Here is a 26,315-nt window from a genome sequence, read left to right as displayed (position 1 = left end):
ACGACCAACGGTGATTTGAGAACGTAGTGAAAGACCCCGATGAATGATTTCTTGCTCGTTGCTTGATCGTTTGCTGTGTTTCCACAAACCAATTATCACTTATATGCGATCTTTAATGCAAAAATTCGAACGATCTGTGCAATCGGACCCTAACAAATATCAATTACAATCTATAACCGGTGTCTAAAAGCTTTGACGCAGCACAATAATGAGGGGGCAGCGAGCCCCGACCTGTCAGGTCAGCACTCACTACTTGTGCCAAAACACGCACAAACAGCTAGCAGGGAGGGGCCCACGGGGAGCAGGATGAGAGACTCCGCCCGTTACAGTCAGATGCGGTCTGCTGCCACCGCTCTTGTTGTCCATGTCAGATGATTGTGGTTATTTACACAGAAATATTATCTGCAAAAGATTTGAAGCCAAAGCCAGGAATGGATTTGAAAAGAGAAATCTCAGGCTTTCCTTTATGACCTGATCTTTGTTTATAGTCTGTTCCTGGCTTTGGCTTCAAATCTTTGGCAGATAATCTGCCAGATAATCTTTCTGTGTAAATGGTCCCTTACACCAAACGATTATTGGTCAAGTCAAGAAGATAATTGTTTGCGGTAATAGGGCCGTAATGTGTATGGGCAGTTTAAATATTATATATGGTGTCAAAGCTGGATTGTCTCCTGGTGGAAAATGGAATAAGGGATTGGAAATGTTGTATTGTAATGTGCCTAAACCATTGTTTCAGTCAGAAATAATCTACTGGCAGCTGGGTCAGGCAGCAGCTTATTAATAGAGATGAGCGAACCTCGAGCATGCTCGAGTCGATCCGAACCCGAACTTTCGGCATTTGATTAGCGGTGGCTGCTGAAGTTGGATAAAGCCCTAAGGCTATGTGGAAAACATGGATATAGTCATTGGCTGTATCCATGTTTTCCAGATTTATCCAAGTTCAGCAGCCACCACTGATCAAATGCCGAACATTCGGGTTCGGAACGACCCGCATCCGGTTCGCACATCTCTACTTATTAACCTTTTGCCCCAATTGCTTTTTCTACTACCACCACCTTGGCTGGGTGTGCACGTATGTTTACGCATGTTCACACGTAGCAATCAACTAGTGCTATTTTTGCATGATACGCTATATGTGTACAGCCTCAGGAGACACGCTCACCCAGCCAAGATGGTGGGAGTAGAAAAAGCAATTGGGAGCAGATGAACTAGCCAGCTATAGGTTATGCTGTATTCCCCTGTCTAATGCTCTGTAAAGTTAAAGGGGTTATCCAGTGCCACAAACTAATGGGCTGGCATAATAATGATATAAATTTATTTGTCCACCATAATCATCCCAACAGTGCAGCTCTTCCTGCTTTCATGTCAATGTGCAAGAAATGCCATCTCAGCCAGTTAGCGGTCTAATTGTACTGCCACCATGGTCCGTGACTAGCTGAGCAGGCGTCTTCTTAGCAGAGACCGTTGGGGTGTATCGGGGAAGGTGACTATAGCCCATCCCCTGCCAGCCCAAACATGACAGGCTGCCTAATAACAGGGCAGAAGCTGCGGCCTAGGTCATGGACCTGCTGGTTTAGAAAATACCTGCTAATGGAGTGATACAAATAAAGGATTGCAAAAGGTGCAGGAAGCAAGATGCCTTTTTATAAGTGGTATTGTATTAATTGTTTTAATGGGTAATGCACACATTGTTTTTCTTCTTTTAATAAACCAACAGTACTATAACATGTGTTACTGATGGATCTCAACTTCTTTGTGCTTTCTGCATGGATCTTGGCTCAGAACACTGGAAAGTTTAATCCTAAAGCTTAAAATACTTATTTGTGAATCGGATAGACGGCTGCAGGGCTTTTAGCAGCCCCCCCCCCGCGCGCACCAGACACGTCATGCATGTCCTATATAATTGTTAGACATAGTTTATATCACTATTCATCTGAACAACAGAGGCCGGTAGGTATTGGGATTGAGTCTGATATGTGCGGTAGTCCAGTCAGTGGAAGAAATTTAAAAAAAAAAAGTGAAATGTCTTTTATAAAAACAAAATGATTTACCCAGACGCCCCATGACAGCACCCCTGGAGAGGACCTCCCACCGCTTGACAGGAAACCTGAGAAGATAAAAGCTGACACACCTCTCCACACCTTCAGTTCAGGTTTCCTGTCCTGCGGATAGGAGGCCCCAGAAGAGCCCACCCTGGGGCCGTTTTGGCCAAAGAGACCCTGGTTCACGCTGCTGAGAAGGCTGTCAGTCGCCCAACCATGGATTCTCCCGGAGAAGGATCTTCTCTCCCAGGGCCCAGTACAGCACCCGACCTGTCCACACTTGCACTTGACTGCATGGATGCTGAAAGGCTAATCCTCAGAGGTAGGGGCCTCACAGACGATGTCATAAATACTATGCTAGCTAGTAGAAAAGAAGTCACGGCTTCAATCTATTTAAGAACATGGAGGGCCTTTCTAAAATTTTCTCAGGGAAAACAAGACCCTTTAGGGGAACCTAACATCCCATTAATTCTTAGCTTTCTGCAGACAGGGCTGGATAAAAATTTAAAACCTAGCACCCTCAAGGTTCAGATTTCAGCCCTAAGTACATTCCTAAACCATAAACTAGCAGATAACCTACTAATTAAAAGGTTTATCACAGGGGCGCTCAGGTTAAATCCATCAGTTAGAGTCACTATTCCCCCATGGGATCTAAACCTGGTCCTAGAGGCCTTAACTAAACCTCCGTTTGAACCTTTAGAGTCTTTATCACTAAAAATGCTATCTCTCAAACTCACCTTTCTTTTAGCTATTACGTCTGCTAGGAAAGTTAGTAAACTCCAGGCATTATCAGCCTTTCCTCCTCACACCATTATCCTGGAGGATAGAGTAACAATGAAGACCCTTCCATCCTTTCTTCCTAAGGTGGTATCTGAATTCCATAAAAACCAGAATATTGTTCTCCCGTCTTTCTGTGACAGACCCAAGAATGATGGAGAAAGGAACTTTCACAATTTAGATGTCAGGAGATGCTTGATACATTACTTAGAGTCTACCAAGGACTTTAGAAAATCAGAGAACCTACTAGTTCAGTTCTCAGGTAAAAACAGAGGGACTTTAGCTTCCAAACCTACTATTAGTAGGTGGATTAAGGATACGATTTCACTAGCCTACACTTCTCAGGGGAAAGACCCGCCTACATACTTTTCCGCACATTCCACTAGGGCAGTAGCCACATCTTGGGCAGAGAGAGCAGACGCCTCTCTAGATCAGATCTGTAGGGCCGCAACATGGTCTTCTCCTCACACTTTTCTTCGTCACTACAGACTCCAACTGAATCCACTTTCTGACCTTTCCTTTGGGCGCAAGGTTCTTTCTGCTGTGGTCCCACCCTAATTCGTATATTTACTTGCTTATCCTCCAGGGGTGCTGTCATAGGGCATCTGGGTAAAACCAGAATTACTTACGGTAATGATGTTTTCATAAGCCCATGACAGCACCCCTCCAGTATACCCACCCTATTAATCTTACCTATCCTTACGGATTTCTCTTTCTATTTTTTTCTTCTATTTTTCTATCAATTATCATACGATATGTTTGCTCCGCTGGAGTACTTTTATATGAACCGAAGGTGTGGAGAGGTGTGTCAGCTTTTATCTTCTCAGGTTTCCTGTCAAGCGGTGGGAGGTCCTCTCCAGGGGTGCTGTCATGGGCTTATGAAAACATCATTACCGTAAGTAATTCTGGTTTTCACCATTCCTGATAAATAAGTCTATTACACACAATGAAAAATTAGGAATCTTTCACTCAAAACTCATTTATTCATTGTAGAAATAAGACGAAATTCATGAGGCCTTGGCCTACACAATGCATACACTATGGGGGAGATTTATCAAACATGGTGTAAAGTGAAACGGACGCAGTTGCCCCTAGCAACCAATCAGATTCCACCTTTCATTTTCCAAAGACTCTGTGAGGAATGAAAGTTGAAATATCATTGGTTGCTAGGGGCAATTGCGCCAATTCTACTTTCGGGTACATGCACACTACGGAATCGTGACTGAAAACCAGTCACAGATTCCGCAGCTCCCACCCGCACGTACACTCACACCAGTTTGATAAATCTCCCCCTATATGAATAATCTTCCTGAGTGCAGACCTTAACAAGTCTTCTGACATGATTACATTATCTGGGCCATACAAAATTCAGTTATTAGGTTTGGTTTTGTGCGGCTGTGTCAGTGCCACGAAGACGTAAAGAATTGCGGCGCTCCCGGCATTATAATGAATCTCGCCTTCTGTATTACTAAGTGCTGTTTACCAAGTGCATCTGCCAATTTTTATTTATTTTTTTGCTGGGCTGATGTTTGCTGAAGTTTAAAAGGGTTCAATTAAAAAAAAAATATATATATATATATTTAAAGACCTAGTTAACCTTTGCACCCAAAATTCCTTCTCGCTTATTTACTATGGGAAAACATGTTGACATTAGAGATGAGCACAGCTGGAGCATGCTCACTCTATCGTTTTTTGAACATTTAATTTTCGACAGCCTCTCGACAGCAAGTGGTGATTACTGTCCCCGCTCACTCTGCTCCTAGCCCAGTGAGCAGTGACAGCGGTCACCAGAGGCTGCCGCATACAGCGAATGTATCAGGCAGCCTTGCCTTGGGTACAGTATATAAGAATGATCTTGCTAATAATATATCCTACGCTATCACTAGTAATTAGCTGAGCAAGAGACAACATCTCCCCCCTTCCCCCTTCTGCCTGGGCTGTCGCTCCTGCCCTTTGCACACACATGACGACTGCTGAGTGATCGAAACCTTTATCTCTGTGCTGCTGCTGGATGTTTGGTTCACAGGGTCTTAAAGGTACCTAAACTCACAAGCGGTGGGAACCTTGCTTACATGGCATCAGACTTACTCCAATACCACTGAAGCGACCTCTACAAATTTCTTGGATCGCCCTGTTACAAGACCTATCCATCACTGAGTGAATAAATCCTATTGAGTCCCTGCTACTGGTCCCTATTGACTTAGGGATGCAGAGCATTCACCTATTGCCACATGGTTGTATATTGGCTGTAGAGAGGGCCATTACCATGATACTACAGAGTCCTTTTCTGACTGTTCCTATTTCAGCAGCAGTTATTGCCTTAACACTGGCAACACCTACTGTCACTTAGCGGTGTTGCAAACCTACTCACATCTTACGGCCGTGCCTTATGTATCTACCAGGCAAGTCCACAAGCTTGCTTTATATATCTGATCACCCCTTCACCACAGCCAAGCGACCATTGAATGACATTTACTTGTCTATAGCCTGCCAATACCCCACAGCAGCATGCAGACTTTTATCTCCGTGACCATTCTAATGCTGTTTGCCATTTCTGTGCTTACCACCACTGGCACTGAAAAGGCTCAAACGAATGCTGAAGAACAGAACGAGATTGTCCAGGGAAATCAGAGGGGCGAGTATGGCTTGTTTATTGTTTTATGCCAGGGGAAGGCAGTAGGGAAAGTATGATATTGCCCTGAGCAAAAAGTCCTTTGCCTATGACTCCACATCCACATGAAGGCTTCACCTGTCTATTTGTAGCAATTGATGGGGTGTAAACACTCAGACCCAAACCAAAACTAGCTTCATACTTAACATGAAAAGATACGTGGACTTAAGCTTACACAACCATGCTGAAATCAGGACCAATGACTGTGTTTTATATAAGAATCTGTTTTCAAAACCATTTGAAATGTTCAGAACACCTTGTCTAGTAGACACACAAGTAACAAACTCCATGAAGAGCTGTGCAAGTTCCATGTCAGTTTAGCAGCACAGACCTGGGTTTATTTCTTCTTTGCCTGGTGTGGTATCCGGCAGAGGATCTGGTGTCTCATTTTCTTTGTTCAGTCTCTTCACTTTTGCCTTGCCTGGTGGGGTATCCGGCAGAGGATCTGGTGTCTCATTTTCTTTGTTCAGTCTCTTTACTTTTGCCTTGCCTGGTGTGGTATCCGGCAGAGGATCTGGTGTCTCATTTTCTTTGTTCAGTCTCTTCACTTTTGCCTTGCCTGGTGGGGTATCTGGCAGAGGATCTGGTGTCTCATTTTCTTTGTTCAGTCTCTTCACTTTTGCCTTGCCTGGTGTGGTATCTGGCGGGGTATCCGGTGTTTCAGTCTCTTTGTTTAGTTTCTTCACTTTTGCTTTGCTCTTCGAACAAGTAAAAGTCAGTGTGGACTTGCTGAATTCCAGTGAAAATACCCCAACGTCTCCATCAAACCTGTTTTTAGACACCTGTAAGTGTCTCTTGCCTGGGCCAGAGGAAAGCTTCCTGTCTTGGAGTATAAGAACATTATCTGCCTCTTGGCTGGCCTGTCGTCATGAAAAAAAAGAAAACAAATTTACAAAATTCTCAAACTAGAACTATAAAAGGGGTTTTATGATAGTTAAAATTTCCTAGAAGTTGGTACTGGCATATTATTTTCACTACGACTATTTTTTTTAACAAGGTACTCTTCCTGGGGGGGGGGGGGGGGAAGAGTTTTTAAATCAACTGTTTTTAAAGTTTTACAGACTTGTATAAGGGTGGTGTGGTGCTCTCCCCATCTGGAGGCACCCCGTGGCAACAAGCTAGAGATATCTGGCTATCCTGTGTTTTGAGACTCACAGCCGAGGCTCCATGGACTCCTTTTTTGCATACTTAAATTTTAGGGTCATCAGTGGAGACTCTTGATTGAGTACTTCATTGGAATTTTTTCACTGATCTACTTGAGTTCAGTGATTACTGTGTTTTGTTGGTTGATTTGTCATTGCCCCAACTAGCCAGAATCCTACTCCACACTGACGAGGGGCAAATACCCCGAAACGGCTGTCTGTGGATGCATGCCAGCCTTGGCAAGCCCTTGTCATGTCACAATACTCGCACCTTGAGTTAGACTTTGACACAAAAGGGGCCACCCTGTTATTTCCCTATTTATATTCCAATACTCACAACAGAGTGGGGCTTAAGGGGCTACCTATAAGGGTGGTGTGGTGTTCTCCCCATCATTGAGGCGCCCCGTGGCAACAGGCTTGGGATATCTGGCTATCCCGTGTTTTGAGACTAAGCAAAAGAGGCTCCACAGACTCCTTTTTTTGCACATGTCAGAAACTGTCCAGAGCAGGAAAGGTTTTCTATGTGGATTTGCTGCTGTACTGGACACTTCCTGTCACAGACAGATGTCACCATAGAACACGCTGTTAGACTTGAAAGAATACACCACTTCCTAAAAGGACATACAGCAGCTGATAAGAAGTAGAAGACTGGAGATTTTTGAAATAGAAAAAATTTACAAATCTATATAAACTTTCTGACACCAGATGATTTGAATTTTTTTTTTCTCCAGTGTACCCCTTTAACTACCTTTATTCTGGCCAAGAATGTGTTTTCCCCACTTACTTTTGCAGAACCAAAAATAGAGGATGTTTGCAATTCCTTATCATCATCTTCTTTCCTGGGATGAATGACCAAAGTTACATGACAGACATTTTCAGTAGCAAATTTTCTAAATGCCCCAACGATGTACTCCTGCACTGCAAATCTAAAGATAAATGAAAAAAAAAAAAAGAAAAAAAATTTTAAACAGTCAAGGGACAAATATATAAAAAAACCAAAGTGTCAAAACACCATTTATTTAAGCGATTCAAGGAACAACAGAGGAACGGAGTGTAAAATAAAAAATAAAAAAATTAAATAGGATATGCAAAAACCATACGCACATATTTATTTTACTATTTTAACCCATCAGTTTTTAACTACAGCACATATGAGTATTATCGTGCCAAACCGAAGCTCTTACTTATCTGAAAAGAGATGTTCCTGGCCCATCATGAACTGCAGATTATCAATGATAACGTGGTTAATGTCATACATATACACTGCGTGCTGCATGGTCTCAACCACAGACCTACATGGGGTACAAAAAAAGAAATTGTTACCTAGGGAAACCTACACTGTGCATTAAGACATTGGGGAAATTTATCAAGGGTTTTTCGCCTATTTTTTGGTGAATAATTCAATTTTTCATCCATTTTTGGTCTAAGTTCTATTTATGAACCAGTATTCGACTGGCGAATATTTTTTAGATGGAACTTTTTTTTAATCTGCCTGTTTTCTGTATTCACCCAAAAGTTTGGATAATCCGGGATAAGCGCCCAATTTATCATTTGTGACTTTTTAAATAGTCGCACAATCAGGTGCAGGCTTACGTCTGGTCAGTACCAGGTTAATATAACTGCGCAATTTCTTAATATTTGCAACTTTTTACTTAGATACATTTACTATGGCAGCGCTACATTTTATTGAATCAGTCACAAGAGATTGGAACAGAATACACACCAATCTCCATTAGAATAGTTGCACACATTAGATTCCTTACTAAATGCCCCCCATTGTGACTAAACTGACCCAACTAGACTTCCTTTTAGTAGTATTTTCTGTATTGTTAGAGACAATATAGCTGCACTATAGCAAACATGAGCGAAGAAAAAGAACAAACCTAAACACCTATTACAAGCCAGGTTTCAATCAAAACACCTTTGGAATGAACTAGTCAAACTTAGGCCCTCCAGCTGTTAGAAAACTACAATTCTCATGACTGGACAGCTAAAGCTTTAGCCAATGGGATGGCAAACACAAGACTGCAGGGAGCATGAAGGAATGAGCATGGCAGATGTGGGCACAGTATAGCAGGACTCTCTGTCTGGGGAGAGAAGGGTTACAACTATGGAGAGATTACCTCCACAGTCCTGTCCCCTGATGCAAGCCCCAGCCTGAAGTGGATCTGCTATGATTTGGAAGGTGATAGAGACTTCCTGGGTCAGAGTACAGGGCTGTAGACCCCACTATGCAGACCATGCCCCTCCTCACACCACTCCCACCCAGTACAGGGAGCTCTTAAACCAAAGCAATGCTCTTAAACCAAGTTACGAGTTTGAAAAACTGAGCTCTTCTTGCAAAGTGCTCTCAATCCAAGTTACTCTTAAACCAAGGTACCACTGTATTAGCACAAAAATATAAGGTATATATTTGTTTGCATCACTCCAGAAACATGCGTTTTCTTGAACTCTGGAATACATGCATTGGATTGTACAACCGTTCTTGCCTCATACTCTGCATAAGTGTAACAGGTGACCAGACAAGACCGCCATAGCAACCATTTAGTTGTGGAGATACTGACTGGTGACGTGACAGAACCAGCACCTGCCATCTAACCATCTACTGACCACAGAAGCAACGGGGTTAAACTGCCAGGATCCGAATAACATCCAATTCCAGCAGCTGCTGATACAATATACAGCTGACACCTGCCATATAAGAAGCAGGCTCAGCTCCTGAACCCACCCCATATCTCCCCATGTAAATGGGAATGCAGGAAAGGGTTAAAAACTACCTACAGCAATCAATGCACTGCTTTAATTTTTAGCTTTTGCGCTAGAAAAATAAAAGTTGGACACATGACTGGCTGCTATGGCCAACGCTGTGTTATTATATATTGGTATTGATGTGCTCTCTGTAATAAATATAGATTCCTATACATCATCCACTAACTTACTTTATATTTTGTTCTCCATGGAAAGTCATGAAGTAAAGTGGCAGCTCCTCAAACCGATCTGCCCACTCGTCGTACTTGTCGAGCTGTTCCTCCAAACGCAGCAGAGAGAACTGGGTCAGCATGATTTTGGCCAAGCGAACGTTGTTAAGTTCGAAGCTCCCCCACAAAGTGTTAACCCCTTGCATGCTTAGGTCCAAGGCATATTCACTGATGAAGGTGGTTTTTCCACTACCAGTGGGGCCTAAAAGAAAGAAAAGGGAAAATGAATGCAAGGCTAATGAATCCCTGGAGCCAAGAAAGAGCATAGGTCCAACGTTGCTCTTCTGCCCAGTTGACATAGTTTGGCATGAAAAAGACAGCTCATACACGGAACTCACTGAGCTGAAGCAACTGTACAAAGCCCAGTTCTGTCCGCATGATTGGGGCAGGTGTCGGCACAATCTGCCTATATAGCTCCCAGCTGCACTAAATAGCGATCGTACACAGCTTACCTACCATATGTGCTCTCTTGATCGGCAAGTGGATTTCGGTGAAAAACGCTTTATTTTGGCATAGAACAAGTTCTAACTGACAGAGTTACCCTCTTTATTGAGCACTTATCTAGACCCCCTCTAATCCACTTACGTACTCACCAAGGGGGGCATTACTATTGTTTGGGTGCTATAAATGTCAAAAAAAACTTTGGAGTCTAATGGTGTGTTTACGCAGAGATTTATCTGACAGATTTTTGAAGCCAAAGCCAGGAATACATCCTTTTCTTTATGACCTGTTCTCTGTTTATAGTTACTGGCTCTGGCTTCAAAAAAATCTGTCTAAACACACCATAAGATGTATGTATGTATGTTCTGTTGAGATCATGGCTGTAAACAAATCATAGTGGTCTAGGCCGAATGGATACGAAAAGGGAAGGAGAACGATACTGATTGGAAATGACATCCCCTGTGAATCACTGGATGTAACTGTACTGTAATCACTTACAGGGTCTGTAATGGAAGTGATGGCAGTCATGGTGTGGAGGTATTACTTATGTAGTAGTGTGATTGGTAATATATTTCTGTGTATAGGTTGCTTTATTAATTAGAAGTATGAAGGCGATATATCAACACTGTAGGGTGCTGAGAGAAATTTATTATTGCCTAGATCTGCTATTGATGCATAGAAAACTGTTATACTAATGGTTTCCCAGCATAAATAGCGACATGTATGCCTATGTATTGTTCATTTACATTACTGCACACATCATACTCTTGCATGCATTGAGGGATATTTTTACTCTGCCGTATAACGTGAAATCTGGTTGGCAATAAATAGTTCCACTATACCATGAAAGGTATGAGATTTATCTATGACGTCTCGACAAATTCTTTCCTTTCCTTGGATCGTGAACTTTATTTACCTGTGAATATGGTCAGCTCTCCCTTCCTGTGGCCCTTCAGAAGTTTGTTCAGTTCAGGAAATCTCATCCATTTCACCCCAGCTACTTGCTCTATATTCTCCAGCTGGCTAAATACATCACTATGGAGCTGACGGAATGAAATGATAGACTTGTGGCTGGCTGGCAGAGACGCCTTGAGGAGTTTATTCAAGTTAAGGCCAAGATTTAAGGCTTTTAGTGGGCTGGGCTGTTTATCCCCAGGCCGGATTAGAGAGCACCTCTTGATGCCAAGTTTCCTAGAGAAGAGTTTGGAGGCTTCCCATGCACGCAGGTCATCCCCAAGCCACAAGGTGATGCGCTTAAACTGCTCAAGATACGGCAAAAGGACAGGGGGCAAACAGGTTATTCCACGCGGCAGTGATACAGTAGTCACCCCCGTGGCCTGGTGTACAGCTAAACTATCCACTTCTTGGCTGGTGATCACCACCTCCGTGTCCTTCTTGCCCGTCACTGTAATGCCCAACAGGTTATGGTAGTCAGAAGGCCTTGGATATAGAGTTTCGATGTAGCTCACCACGTCCGCCTGGCACACGGCAGACAACAGCTTTAACCCTTTCATGGTAAGGTCTCGTGGGTTGTACCAGGGGAAGACTAAACTTTTGGTAGGTTGGAAACACTTGACGCCGAACTTCTTCAGGGTATTGTTGGTGATCTTAGAGATGCTAAACATGGCTTTAACCAGCTGCGCCTCCTCCTCCTCCAGATCGTGGAACCAGACGGCCTTATTCCAGATGCGGCTGACCTCCATGTTGTTTAGCTGCCTCTCTCTATCCTCCGAGTCGCTGTCCTCCAGGCAGCCGCTCATGGTGTCAGGACTGAGGAAGGGGCAGCCCTCCTTATGGAGCAGAGCCATGCTGTCCTTATAGTCCTCCCAGGTGCCCTCCAGCAGGGTGTCCTTGCACAGAAACCTCCCTGTAGTCTTGTCAATGAACAGCAGGTTGTCTTTGTTGGGGGTGAAGGGGCTGGGGACATGCAGGCAGCTGTAGCCATCATGGAAGGAGATGTTGTTGTCTCGCAGGTACTGGCGGATCTCTGTCACAGTCACTGGGCAGACATCAAGGACAGATAGCAGGTCCTTCCTGAAATGTCTACGGGAAAACCCAGCGGGGGCCACACCATGCTTCAGCCGAACTTGTGCGAGGACACACGGGAGGAGATGCTTTCCCTGACCGGGGATAACCCTGTGTAACACACAGCGCATCATCCTGCTCAGCCACATGTTTATCCCGCCCAGTCACATAACTACAGACACCGTACATGTACATACACACAGGAACAGTCACATGTCTCTTCCGCCCAGTCACATAACTACAGACACCGTACATGTACATACACACAGGAACAGTCACATTACAATAGATCTCATACATGCAGATACACGCAGGAGAAGTCACATGTTCGTGGAGGCCATGTTTTTGTAGCGCTGGATAACCCCTTTCATGCACGGCTTTGCAGTCACCATTTTATCGTAGTCCACTTCTGCTCGGGAAATGCTTGACCCTTTCAAAAAAAGTCCCAGACCTAAAACTGTTAGGATCCTGTGGATCTGCGCCACTTTCTCTCTACCCTCACCTGCCCTGCTCACTGATCAGTCATCCTCTGAGCGGGTACTGGAGTTGTACGACATTCTTTGTCTCTGGTATGCTCCATTTAAAGTCAATTTGTAAATCCCACTACCATTTCTACCAAACATGGTCCAGTTATATGGTATTACGAGACTCCCCATGATGTGCCAACCTTCTGTGACCCTCTTGCTGAGTGGCTTCCCGTGGCCTTCGGAAAGCTCAGTGTTTGTATTGAGTAATGTCCTGTCTAGCAGCCTGTGCCCTTTATCCCTATGTTCTCTATTCTACCTTCTCTACAGATTTTTCACTGGTTGTTCTGGTTCTCTCTTCCAAATCGAGGGAGAGCGATGGGTCTTCCTCCCTTCACTTGCTTCCATTCAGTGCTTCATCCTGTACTTGGAGTCATGGCTGTTGTGGTCTATTTTGCAGTAATTGAACAAGATGTTGGGGTTACACCCCCCCTCCCCCAGTATTCTTCCTGATTACTTCTATAGGCTACAATCACACATAGCATTTCCCTCAGTCTTTTATCAACCAAAACCAGGAGTGGATTAAAAACACAGTTGCACTCCTGATTTTAGTTTAAAAAAGACTGACAGAAATACTGAGTGTGATCATAGACTAAGAGTGCATTCACACATACCGGATCACAGCGGATTTCATACCGCAAGTTCCACTGCGATTCCCAATGCTGTAATTTTCTATGGGTTTACATACTCACAGCACATTCTTCTTTGCGCTGCGAGTATTCAAAGCGCCTTCCAACTTAAAGGGGTTATCCAGCGCTACAAAAACATGGCCACTTTTCCCCCTCTCTGGTCTCCAGTTCAGATGCGGTTTGCCACTAAGCTCCATTTACTTCAATGGAAATGAGTTTAAAACCCCACCCAATCTGGAGACAAGAGAGGGGGAAAGTGGCCATGAGCCGGGATGCTGCACTGGGAGGGGCAAGGCAACGGGTAAATAGGACTTCTTTATTATGTTCCCACCCCCTGTCCCCCCTGGATTTTTCACTGTTTCACAGAATACCCCATTAATTTCTGCCTCTCTCTCTCAAAACACACACAGCCTTCTCCAGCCATAGCACAAACACACAGGCAGCCTTTTGCAGCCATAGCACACACACAGCCTTCTGCAGCCATAGAACACTGAAGAAAACCACACACAGACAAAATACCACACTGAGGACATAGGTTCCTGCTGCACTACATATGGCTTCTTCTTTATACTACACAGGATACCTTTATATTACACTGCTGCTCATATACAGTCATCCAGCCTCCAGTAAGAGATCTAGCCCTCCCTCAATGGACTCTTCCAGCTCAGAAACAAACTGCTAAATAGTGACAGACAAACTTTTCCCCAACCACCCTTCTCTAATAGGCAGGGCTCCAGACTAAAAAATTTACCTAGGAGCCATTGGCTCCTAACCTGAAAAATTTAGGCGCCAAATAGAATATTTGGTCGCCAACATTTTAAAACATGTAAAATTAATGTTATGTTAAATGGGACTTACTGTATGCAGAGGCCACGGCAGCATCCTCCTCCTTTAGATTCTTTCTTTTCTTAGTTTGAAAACGTTCAACATGGAAACTAGCAACTTGACAACCATATACCCCCCTGCTGCCGGTGTGTTCCCTCAGCCAGCTGCTATATATATATATATATATATATATATATATATATATATATATATATATATATATATATTGTAGACATGTCACTGGTAAAGTGCTCGAGGGGATGTACATCTCACCTAGGCTGATGCATAGTGTGAGATGGTAAATCCGGAGGAGGTCGATTGCTCAGCAGTGATATGCTGCTGAGTTATTATTTAATTTTCCGGGCCGGATTTACTGGAATGGCGGATAGGTTGGTAGTGGGATCTGCCATTCCCTCCCCCTCGATCCAGTGTGGGTTTTGGGATCAGGTGAGCTCTGATCCCAATCAGCCTGAGAAGGCAAAAGGTGTGCTCAGTGTGCAGGGGAAGCTCTCAGCCAGGAGTAAACAGCCTGCCTGGTGTGTTTGTTGAGAGCTGGGAGTACAGCCGCTGCTGGGGCCTGTTCACACCCCGAAATACTGCCGAGTGAAGTGCCAGAGAGGTGACCAGTGTGTTAGTAAGCGCCCAGACGGGCAAGACCTCTTTTGTTTATATATATATATATAGCCCCCGGCAGCCGATGACATATAGCCCCTGTGGCAATGTATATGGGAAGTGGTACTGTGCAGTGTATACATACACACAGACACTAAGGGAAGTGGTGCTGTGCAGTGTATATACATACAGACACTGAGGGAAGTGGTACTGTGCAGTCTATACATACAGACACTGAGGGAAGTGGTACTGTGCAGTCTATACATACAGACACTGAGGGAAGTGGTACTGTGCAGTCTATACATACAGACACTGAGGGAAGTGGTACTGTGCAGTCTATACATACAGACACTGAGGGAAGTGGTACTGTGCAGTCTATACATACAGACACTGAGGGAAGTGGTACTGTGCAGTCTATACATACAGACACTGAGGGAAGTGGTACTGTGCAGTCTATACATACACACTGAGGGAAGTGGTACTGTGCAGTCTATACATACCCCCCCCCCCCCTCGCACCCCACACGCACTGACTACCGCACCTGGCCGCCATCACAACAGACACACTACCAATCCCCCGCCCAGGCTGCGGTCCCCCCACACACATTACTGGCCGGCCGCCACCCGTGCCGTCCCTCCGGTTGTACTCACCCACTATTTAAGCTTGGTGCCGCTGGAGTGAACTTGGACCGCCGGGTGAGGAGAGGCGGGAGAGAGGCGCTGGAGGAGTGTGGCGCCTCTGCGGCCGTCCGTTCAATGAATGGCACACGTCATCCAGCACGTCCGTCATTCATTGGACGGACGGCCGCAGAGGCGCCACGTGATTCGGCGCAGCATGTGGAAGGCGGAAGTCCTTAAAGAGACAGCGCGCCGCCGGGGACAGTCGCAAATGGCGCCCAGATTAATAAATCTGGGCGCCATTTGCAAGATGTCAGTCGCATTGGCGACCATTTTAGTCGCCATCTGGAGCCCTGCTTCACCCTGTGTATCTAAATGTATGTGAGAAAGGGTTTTTATGGTCCTAATACTGATAGAACATAAATATATTAATAAAGAACAGTCAGACTCCAGCCAAACCCAGCTCCAATTCCCACTCCACAACCCTGATAATGTAATGGCATGTTGCTAGGGTATGCCATTACTTTATGAGATAGGAGATTTGATATAGGACTAGTTTAAAGCGAATGTACCATCAGTACATTCGCTTTAAGCTTTGCACATGGTTAGAACGGCGCAGGCACAGGGAAGCCGGTGCCACAGTCCTTTTTTTTGAACCGCTGCTTGGTTCCCAGTCACGTATGGCGCTGTTCTATTCCGGGGCACCGGCCGGAGGTGAAGCACTGGATTCTAATGGAGCCACGTCATAGAGGGGCGGGCGGGCCCGCCTCCAGAGCTTCAACCCGGGCCAGTGCCTGGAAATAGAACAGCGTCGCAATCAGCTTCCCTGCATCGGCGCTGTTCTATCTATGTGAAAAGCTTAAAGCGAATATACTGACTAATACATATGCTCATTTCTACCAGAATAAAGATTTATTTTGGCTCCAGTTCAGCCTTCTTCACTGTGTAACACAATCCTTTGGCCTGGCAGTGAGCACATTTAATAAAACACGGAGCACATAAGATAAGAAATACACTCATAACTTACATCATGGGAAAAAGCGTATGGAGTAATCCATGTCACTGTCTGTCCTAGGATTTCTGCCTGGTAATAAATTCCTTTGATGGACAAGAAAACCTAAGGAGAAAATGTAAGCAGACACTCAGTGTTACAGAAAGAACTAATAAGCGACACACAGCTCTGCAGCGAATGTCCTCACTGTACTGGGGCTATTATGTCAACCCTCTGAATATAGAGCCAGACCTGCTCCTCAACTCAGCTGCATTCACCTCAATGTACTGAGCTGCAATACCACGCACAAACTGAGGACATGTGTGGCGCTGTTTTTGGACGAATGTAGCTATGTTTTTCTACTCCATGATAACTCCGTCATCACAGCCACAGCAAATATAAAGTTTAAATACTAATATGAAGTGAATTTAAACCCCACTCATTTTGTATAGTGCATCTGTAGTTAGGATGGTGTTCCCGATAGTGCTGTGCATCTCTCAAAAGCAAAATCAAGTAAATTCTGGAACTGCTGCCATCAAGTGGTCGTATTTGGGTACTACACTGTAAATGCTCTTCCAAAACTATTTATTATTATTCTTAACAAGTTCATCTGATAACTTATTTCCAACGTGTTTGTTTTACACATCCAGCCTTGATCCTCCTCCCAGAAAAGCATGGGGGGGGGGGGGGGGAAGGACTATGTAACCATTTTCTTCTCTCCAGCAAATGAATTAAAATACATTTTATTGAAATAAATGTAAAACTTTGCAGGATCAATTTTACCAGTTTAAAGGACGGGAAAATCAAGAAAACCTTTTCTAATATGAAGATGACTAATTTGACTTGTCAATGTGGTCAGGGGAACAGAAAACTGCCTAAGGAACAAACATGGTTGGGCGCTTTCAATGTAGAGGAAGCTTTCTCAGCTCATACATCTGTAGAGAAAAAAGGTTTAAACTCTGATTCCCCCTAAAGGTTGGACTGGTGGGCGTGGGGGGCGCTTATTTTAGGAGAATGTCTTATTTTCGGGAAAACATGGTAGTAAAATCTGCCTAAGCAAATTCTATTAGCCACTGCGGCAGGTACGGAGGTCTAGATAAGGCCTCCAGCTGCCATAGTACCTAGTGATCAACCCACAATCAAGTTATGAAGGAGCCTTTCAGACACCTAAAAGGTGCGGCACTTGTCAGTTATCTATTTACAGTAAATTCAGCGATTGCAGCATTTAAAGGGTTAAATGACGGGCCTCAGCTGAACAGCCGAAGTCAGTAATTAGAAGCAGTTTATGTTTATGGACAACCTCTCTAGGTTTTGGATGTGGGTTAGCCCCATTCCCCATTAGTGAAGGGCGTCAGGACAGGTAAGTATAGCTTAATAATTAAACACCACATCCTCCCCCTCAGACAATCCCTTTAAAAAATACATAGAACACATGTTTACACAGCCCACTTAAGTGGACTGGCAGAGGCTTAAAGGGGTAGTTCGCAAACAAAAATAATCTTTCAAATCAACTGGTGCCAGAGATTTGTAATTTACTTCTATTAAAAATTCTCAATTCTCCAGGACTTATCAGCAGCTGTAAGTCCTGCAGGAAGTGGGGTATTCTCTCCAGTCTGACACAGTGCTCTCTGCTGACACCTGTCTGTGACAGGAACTGTCCAGGGCAGAAGAGGTTTTTTATGAGGATTTGCTACTGCTCTGGACAGTTCCTGTCTCACACAGAGGTGGCAGCATCAAGCATGTGTCAGTCTGGAAGACAACTCCACTTCCTGCAGGAAATACAGCAGTTGATAAGTACTGGAAGGCTTGAGAATTCACAAATCTGTTTAATTTTTTGACACCAGTTGATTTAAAAGCTATTTTCACTGGAGTACTTCTTTAGCATACAATATATCAGGAGAATCATGCAGAATTTCTGATGACTACAGATTTAGAAGAGTGCAGAGGTAGATTCACATCTAAGGGTCCTATTCCACGGGCCGAGGAGGGCCCGATCAACGATGTAAACGAGCGGCGATCTGCTAGATCGCCGCTCGTTTACTGGGCCTATTCCACGGCCCGATGATCGTTGAGCGAGGGCTGCAAAGACATCGGGACCCGGAGAGGAAGACAGCGCAGAGAAGAAGACCTGCAGGTAATGTATGATGCTGCGCTTCTGAAATCGTCGGTCGCCCGCCGCGCACCGCTATTCAACCGTAGCGATGCGCGGTGGGGGAACGATGATTTTAGGTCTGGCCCTAAATGAACGATCAGCCAATGACACGATTATCGGCTGATCGTTCTCACTATTTCACCGAACGATAATCGGCCGAATGGGGCCAAATGGGGCCGATTCGGCCGATGATCGTTACTGTGGAATAGGGCCCTAACACTAGATGACCTTTTCTAAAAATAAACTCACCTTCCGTAGAGAACGAGAAGCCACAACATAATTAAGGAATTCTATACTAAGGCGACGGCAAAGCTGTATGGTCTGAACGTGACACTTTCCAGTACGTCGAAAGGTAGCAAAAAGAAAGCACATCGACAGAGCATCATCCAGGTCACGGAGAGCATCAATAAAGGTGGGGTACCTGCAAATATAACCACAACATGGGGCTTAAGTCAAAGCACACACACTATAGTTTATAACAGAAAACGTGAAGTATACTGTGACTAATATTTGGCTGTAATGTCACCAAAACAAGACAAGAAAAAAAAAATGTGTCACTTCACTGCTCTTCACTTCACGTCCTAAATTATGTATGGTTTCTAATTTGTAAGTGACAAAAACCTTTAATTAAAATCTATGTTTAAAAAATTGTTGTAACTTGCAATAAATCACATGTGTTTGCTGTGTGCCAATTGGCTGGGACCAATTCATCCTGAATAAACAGCCTATATGTTATCAGACAGGTAAGACTCCCCTCCATTCATCCTATATGTCAGGCATTAATATCTAGTGAAGCAAAGATCATACCTCTCCTTGATAATGTGGTCAAGTTTGTATGTTGGTTTGTTGTCTCTAATCCGGTCTACAGAATCCCATTCCTGTTTTCCATATGCTTTACGCAGACGACGCACAAATACCTAACAGGAAGAGAAGGGTAAAAATTAAAAAGGATCTTAACCTTTGGTTCCCATGAAACATAATATGCATCACAAACTACAAAGTATAATCTTCATAATATAGGTAAACTTTGAATATAAAAATTTTTAAATAGAGAAAAACTCAAGAAATTAGGAAAGTGCTCTCTCTGTAACAAACTTGGGGCTTATTCTCACGCTTTGTAAAACACGGACAACAAAGACATGGAAGCCCTGTAGTGGATTTTTTCCCTGTGCCGCATGATGTATCAATATGATGCCGGGAGCGGGGGAGGTGTTTGAATTTTCGTGGTACTGTAATGACAGCCCCTAATTCTTGTGTTTCATGTAAACAATTTAAAGAGCTCCTCAGTAAGACATCTACTAAAGTCCAAATATTTGCCCAAATGATCTGTACCCTAAATCTGTGCCTATCCTGCTGTAAAGGCCCTACACAGAAAGATTACATGTCAAATCAGGCAGATATTTCCCCATGTGATTAAGCCAGTGATCAGCACACTCACCAGCTGGTCACTGTCTTTCAACATGTTAAAAAATAATCTGTAGCCCGCACATTTCTGTGTAAGAGTATGTGCACACTGAGGAAAAGGTGAGGAATTGAGGAGGAATCCGCTCTTATTTCAGCTTGAAATTCCTCCTGTAAAATATTAACAGAGCAATGTCCCATTGTGTTCAATGAGATTTCCGCTTTGTTGTTCACACTGCAGAATTTCAGAGCAGAATTTTCTGCCGCAGATCTGCTTCCCGTCCAAAGGCCCAGTTTACACTGAGCAAGAATGATGGAATTCTGCGGCGGAGCTCTCCGCCGCGGAATCCCGCCATGCTCTGTGTCCTGCTTTGAGTGAATGAGAGGGCACGTCCGCTGCCTCTGCTCTTCGCTCAAAGAAATAACATGTCACTTCTTTGAGCAGAGAGCAGCAGCAGCGGAGGCGCACTCTCATTCACTCAAAGCAGGACACTGAGCATGGCGGGATTCCGCGTCGCAGAGCTCCGCCGCGGAATTCGCCGTTCTTGCTCAGTGTGAACAGGGCCAAAGAACTGACATGTCAATTCTTTGGACGGATTCTGCAAGAGGAATCCTATAGAAGTCAATGGGGGCTTAAATTCTGTTGGCATTTAATAGTCCCTGTACGCGGGCATTGATCTGCTTGCTCAAACTGCTGGTCATTCCGTCTAAGGTTGGGTTCACACGACGTTTGCAAAAAACGGATTGCAAAAACGCAGTGTGAACCCAGCCTTATACTTTCACGTCACCATACACATGACAAATGTGGTGGTTGACAAGTAATAAGGGTAGCTTCACACGTAACGATACGCAGCGTTTTTGTTTTTTTTTGACGGATGCAAAAACGTAGCTGACACTACTTTTGTGTGCGTTAAAAAAAGCGGATCCGTTTTGATCCGTTTTTTTTTTTTACAATGGAAGTCAATGGAAAAACGGATCGAAACGGATGCACAATGTAGTGTGAATCCAGCCTACCACCAACTTTAGCTACAGCGGACTTTTATAGGTAGATTGTCAGCATTACATAGCTCAGCTTTATGTTATCAGATAAGTTAGTTACATGTTTGGCAACAAATAGCACAGCCAACACGCTAGAGGAAAGCAGACTTTGTTTTTTTTAAATAAAAGTTTAGAATCTGTGTTGTGCAGTTCTCTATAGTAATACAGTCAGTGAAATCGCTGGACTGTGAAAGCCTAACAGACTGGAAGACATACCTTGTACTCTCTGAACTTTCCCACAATAGGTTCATGCAGAAGAAACTTGATGTCCTTCAATAGATAAAAGGTCCGGGGCGCTGTAGATCCCTTGTTGACTTTTTTCTTGTGTTTGGGTTCATGAGGATAGATTCCTTTCAGGATGCAGAGACGTCTAAAGAAATAGGAAGAGATCTCACTGGTTTAAATAATGATAAAAAAATAATAAATGATAAAAACTATATACGTATATACTTTTAGGGTCCATTCACATGTACAGGATCTGCAGCAGAATTGATGTCGCATATGAAGCTGCAGATTTTATGCTGTGTTCAGTTAATTAGTAACGGCCGCATTACACGGCCCGACCTGGGCTGTAAGCCAGTGCTAATCTGCACTGATCTGCTGGCTCGATAGTCGCACAGCCAAGGCTGCACAGAATTTTGCTCTAATCAGCTGTCGGCCACGCGTCTCCTAATACTCAAAGATGTTTGACTGACAGAAGGTTATTTTTTAACCTACTGAAAGAAACTGATCAGCTAAAGAGAACCTGTCACCCCCCGTGCCGGAGTAAAAGCCGCCCGTCCCCCCGCTAGAGACCCTTATACTTACCCATTCTCGCCAAGTCCTGCTCCTGGAGCCGGTCACGGGACGGAGATATCCTTGTCGGAAGCTCGGCACGCATGCTGCATAGATGTGTCTTGACGCCCATAGAGAATGAATAGAGCCATCATTCTATATGGGCATCGGACTCATCTCAGCAGCGCGTGCGCTGGGCTTCCGACAAGGACTTCTCCGTCCCGGGACTGGCTCCAGGAACAGGACTTGGCGAGATGGGGTAAGTATAAGGGTCTCTAGCGTGGTCGGGCGGCCTTCACCCCGGCACAGGGGGTGACAGGTTACCTTTAATGAGTGTGCGTTTGCTTGCTCATCTGCTGATCGCTGCTTTTATTACACAGGGAGATAACTGCCTCATAGGGCAGATGATCTCTGGGTAATAGGGCATCTACACCGATATCTGCAGCAGATTCGGGCAGTGTGAATGCACGGCCATGTTCACACGTGCAGATTTTCAGCTACAGATCTGCAACAAAGCAGTCTATAGAATACGTGCATGTGTGAACATTAGAGATGCACCGAAGTATCAATGCTACTATCCATATTTCGGGCAAAAGAAAAAAAAAAAAAGGTTCGATACCAGGATTTCCTGGTATTCGATACTTTATGTTAAAAGGAACCTGCCACCAAGGATGCGGGCGCATAGCCCGCCCGACCCCTGGTGCAGCCCCGGATACTTACCCTTTTCTCCAAGTCCCCCTCCTGGAACCAGTCTCGTGACTAAGATATCCCTGTCGGAATCGGTGCGCGCGCCCTGCAGAGATGAGTCAGATGCCCATAGAGAATGACGGCTCTATTCATTTTCTATGGGCATCGGACTCATCTCTACTGATTAGCATACAGCGCGCGCGCTCAGCATTGGGCGCCGATATCTCTGTCCCGGGGCCGGGTCCAGGAGGGAGACTTGCAGGAAAGGGTAAAGGGGCTGCACCAGGGGGTCGGACGGGCTCTGCGCCGCAATGCCGGGTGACAGGTTCCCTTTAAGCTGCATAATAGTGCAGCTTATAGTATAGCACAGAGAACACGGTCGGCGGCTAGCTGAGCGCCAGCCATGTTCTCTGTGCTGCCCCCTCGTGTCACCTTCTTACCCCGCGCACTGTCAGCTCACGGCGGCACCAAATTCAAATAGCCCGCACATAGCGACTGCTAGTGCCGGCTATTTTACAGTGTACATGCCGCTGTCACACCTGACAGCGGCATTTAACCCCTCCATATACAACAGGAGTGTGCTGCATATGGAGTGGCCCCACTGCTAATGACTGCAGCCCACGATTGCTTCGTTATTACTGTAAATTCGCTAATCTCTACTTTACATGCTTTTTTCGTGACTGCACGTCCGATGTGAGAAACAAGGCGTCACCACCAGAAGGGCCGAGTTACATCACTACATTTCTATGGACACTGTCCAGACCTGTGACATCTTTTCTACCTGCCTTCAACCGGAATCTGCTGGAGGTATTACCTGCACAAATCAGTCCCATGTGGATTTCCCCCCATCAGCTCAGGTCATCAGAAATAAGGTCAGACCGAGACCTGCGTCTGTATTAAATTGTGCAGGTAAATATGGTCACGTGAAAGAGCCAGGTCTGCAGTGGCGGCCATTAGTAGCTCTGCTTTATAGGTGCTCAGACTTCCTGGAAAAGTCGCATCAGACCTTTCTAAAAAAAATCTGAGTAACTGGAAAGCAGGACTACTATTCCAGGATACAGGACACGCTGACCGCCACTGTGTGTAATTCAGAGGTGCAGGATTTACCGCAATATTTCTGCAGTGAGTGAATCTGCCATAAGACCATGTGCACACAGTATATGGACACTCACTTTTCAGTCTCCAAAAAAATAAAACTACAGACAAAATGAATCTAAAGTGTTCAGACTTTTTGGCAATTAATTTTATTTTTTAAGTTTCATTTTTCTGCAAACCAGTGTCCAAGTAATGTGGGTCAAGAGACCCGAGTACACTCCAGTCAAGTATTGGATTGGGGTGGTATGTATGTTTTGTGGCGTTTTTATTCCTTCTTTGCTGGTTATAATAAATTAATATTTTAATTTGTGATACGCCTCTTTTATATTCATGTTCACACATTGCAAAAAAATGGCTGTTGGCTCAGTCTGAGACGATCACCCGGCCGATCACTTCATTTGAATTGGAATGAGGGCACATTCGGGTGTGTCCACGCTCCAATTAGCCACAGAGAACAATGTAAAGTACGTCCGGGAGCTGCACTTTACATTATGTACACAGGCTATGTTGTCCGGCCGCTATTCACTGAACACAATAGACATGTCAATTATTTCGTGCGGCTGCAGAGAACAACGGCCATAGTGTATAAACTATGGCCGTGATTCCATGCAATTTAATCCACAGTGGCATTAAACAACTGGCGTTTTTGCAATCTGCCACAACGGCCATTGTTTAATGAAAAAATCCCCTGTGTGAACGCGGCCTCAGTAGGGAGCAGAGTAATGAAGGGGTTAAGTAACTGTCATTTCCTCCCCCTCCATAGGATATACATGACAGTTACACTGTCACACTATGTTATAGCTTCCATGTAAATATATGCTGGGGGTGGGGGTGGGGAGACGCCTAACAGTGGCATCTACCATCCAGAACATAGGAGTCATCTAACAGATACATTGGGAGCTCCTTCACGATGGAGCCGTCAGGTTAGGACAACACTCAGCATGTACCATAAAGCATAATGTCATCTGCATCCAACCTGGGGAAGGGGTGTATTCCTGATAAATTATTACCCTAAATAAAGCCCCTCTATAGACCCCATCCTGCACCACCAGGCAGAGAAAACACTGATTATTACTATTTACTAATGGGACTAAAAATGGAGCAGAAAACAAATGCTGTAATGTTATATTGTAGAAGTCCAGTGCAGGTACATATAGGGGGAGATTTATTAAACATGGTGTAAGGTGAAACAGGCTCAGTTGCCCCTAGCAACCAATCAGATTCCACCTTTCATTTTCCAAAGAGTCTGTGAGGAATGAAAGGTGGAATCTGATTGGTTGCTAGGGGCAACTGAGCCAGTTTCACTTTACACCATGTTTGATAAATCTTCCCCATAGTATTCATCTCTGTGTGCTCTAGCCACACCCACTGCTTGTGATGTCATCATGACACGTATGAGGATGATGTCACAATAGAACCTGGTTGTGACAATAAAACCAAGCTGCACCCTGACAGCAGTGTTAGTCCAGGCTAACTCTGGAGTAGGAGTAGGAGCGTAGGAGTCTCTCAGGATGACACTCGGCAAGAGAAACCGATCTCGTAAGAATACTCGGGTCACTGTGGCCCAGCCACAAAACCCTGCCCCACCCCCAAACCCTGCCCCATCCCACCCTGCCCCACCACCAAACCGTGCCCCATCCCACCCTGCCCCACCACCAAACCGTGCCCCATCCCACCCTGCCCCACCCCTTGCCCCATCCCACCCTGCCCCACCACCAAACCGTGCCCCATCCCACCCTGCCCCACCCCTTGCCCCATCCCACCCTGCCCCACCAGCAAGACCAGCTCGCATTCTGAAGAGGGCATATAAGGACATCTGCGAGCCCATGGAGGTTGGAGGACGGCAGTTCCCCGACGACGTGGAGATGCTGGATGTTTCCATAAAGAGGAGAAAGGTTTCCAAAACCCACCTGTCGGCAGTGGAGGATATGGAGGTGGACTGAAGCCTCCAGGTACAGATGGAGGATCAGCCTACATACAACATCTATTGGGACTCTTCTAGAGGTAAGAGCCTGACAGTGACAACCATCTCATCTCTGACTGTTCTACAAATGTGCAAAGACAAAATGTTCATTTCCTCACTCATTTATTTCTCTGATTTCTTTGCAGTTTCCCAATAACCTCTATAACATCTGAGGCTCCTGAAGACTCCAACAGAGGAGACCATCTATATCATCTGAGGCTCCTGAAGACTCCAACAGAGAGGAGACCATCTATATCATCTGAGGCTCCTGAAGACTCCAACATAGAGGAGACCATCTATATCATCTGAGGCTCCTGAAGACTCCAACAGAGAGGAGACCATCTATATCATCTGAGGCTCCTGAAGACTCCAACAGAGAGGAGACCATCTTTAAAGACAGGTGTCAAACTCAAGCCCTCCAGCTGTTGCAAAACTACAATTCCCATCATGCCTGGACAGCCAAAGCCAAAGGCGCGCGAGCCCTTCCATTCAAACAGACAGAAGGCAGGATTCGGTGCCAATTCCATAGTGTGAACGAGCCCTAACAGCTGAGACTCTCATGAACACTCATCCAGAGAGCAGACCATCAGTAGCCGACCACTCATCCTCACAAAACTTTTGAAATTTACTGAATTATTAATAAATATATATTTTTATACCAAGTTTTCATCTTTTAATCTTTTATGTTTCTCTCACATAATACGGGGTCTCATAGTTTTTTTTTTTGTGTAAAAAAAAAAAAAAAAAAAAAGGCTAGGGCTATGGGGGTAGATGTTCTTGTCCACACAGTATGACCCTACACTGTAGCCCCACTGTACACTCTACACGGTAGTTAGCCGTTGTAGTGCACAAGGAGGTAAGCTGGGAGTTGTAGTGCACAAAAAGGTAGGCTGGGAGGTGTAGTGCACAAGGAGGTAGGCTGGGAGGTGTA

The 26,315-nt window shown here is 44.8% G+C and overlaps 1 protein-coding gene and 1 long non-coding RNA gene across 4 annotated transcripts; one reads left to right on the top strand and one right to left on the bottom strand.

Annotated features, from left to right (window-relative positions):
- Positions 1–3,782: 3,782 nt before the first annotated feature.
- LOC138785481 (twinkle mtDNA helicase-like) lies at positions 3,783–16,398 on the bottom strand. 3 transcript variants are annotated; one of them, XM_069961481.1, is made up of 5 exons: positions 10,968–12,353; positions 9,572–9,812; positions 7,817–7,924; positions 7,417–7,558; positions 3,783–6,350 (listed from the first exon to the last, which is right to left on the bottom strand). In XM_069961481.1, the coding sequence occupies exons 1-5, from the start codon at positions 12,223–12,225 to the stop codon at positions 5,808–5,810; spliced, it is 2,292 nt and encodes a 763-aa protein (XP_069817582.1). In that variant the 5' UTR covers positions 12,226–12,353; the 3' UTR covers positions 3,783–5,807. The 3 variants fall into 3 exon arrangements, with proteins under 3 accessions (XP_069817582.1, XP_069817584.1, XP_069817583.1); XM_069961483.1 differs by lacking the exon at positions 10,968–12,353 and adding an exon at positions 16,311–16,398 and having other exon boundaries at positions 5,447–6,350; XM_069961482.1 differs by lacking the exon at positions 10,968–12,353 and adding an exon at positions 14,088–14,622 and having other exon boundaries at positions 5,447–6,350.
- Positions 16,399–24,728: 8,330 nt separating this feature from the next.
- LOC138787034 (uncharacterized) lies at positions 24,729–26,046 on the top strand. Its single transcript, XR_011362285.1, has 2 exons — positions 24,729–25,425; positions 25,531–26,046. It is a non-coding gene; the product is annotated as an uncharacterized lncRNA (long non-coding RNA).
- Positions 26,047–26,315: the final 269 nt, after the last annotated feature.

This window comes from Dendropsophus ebraccatus, chromosome 3 (genome assembly GCF_027789765.1).
Source record: "Dendropsophus ebraccatus isolate aDenEbr1 chromosome 3, aDenEbr1.pat, whole genome shotgun sequence".
Lineage (NCBI taxonomy): Eukaryota > Metazoa > Chordata > Amphibia > Anura > Hylidae > Dendropsophus > Dendropsophus ebraccatus.
This window is presented reverse-complemented; position numbering and strand designations above follow the sequence as displayed.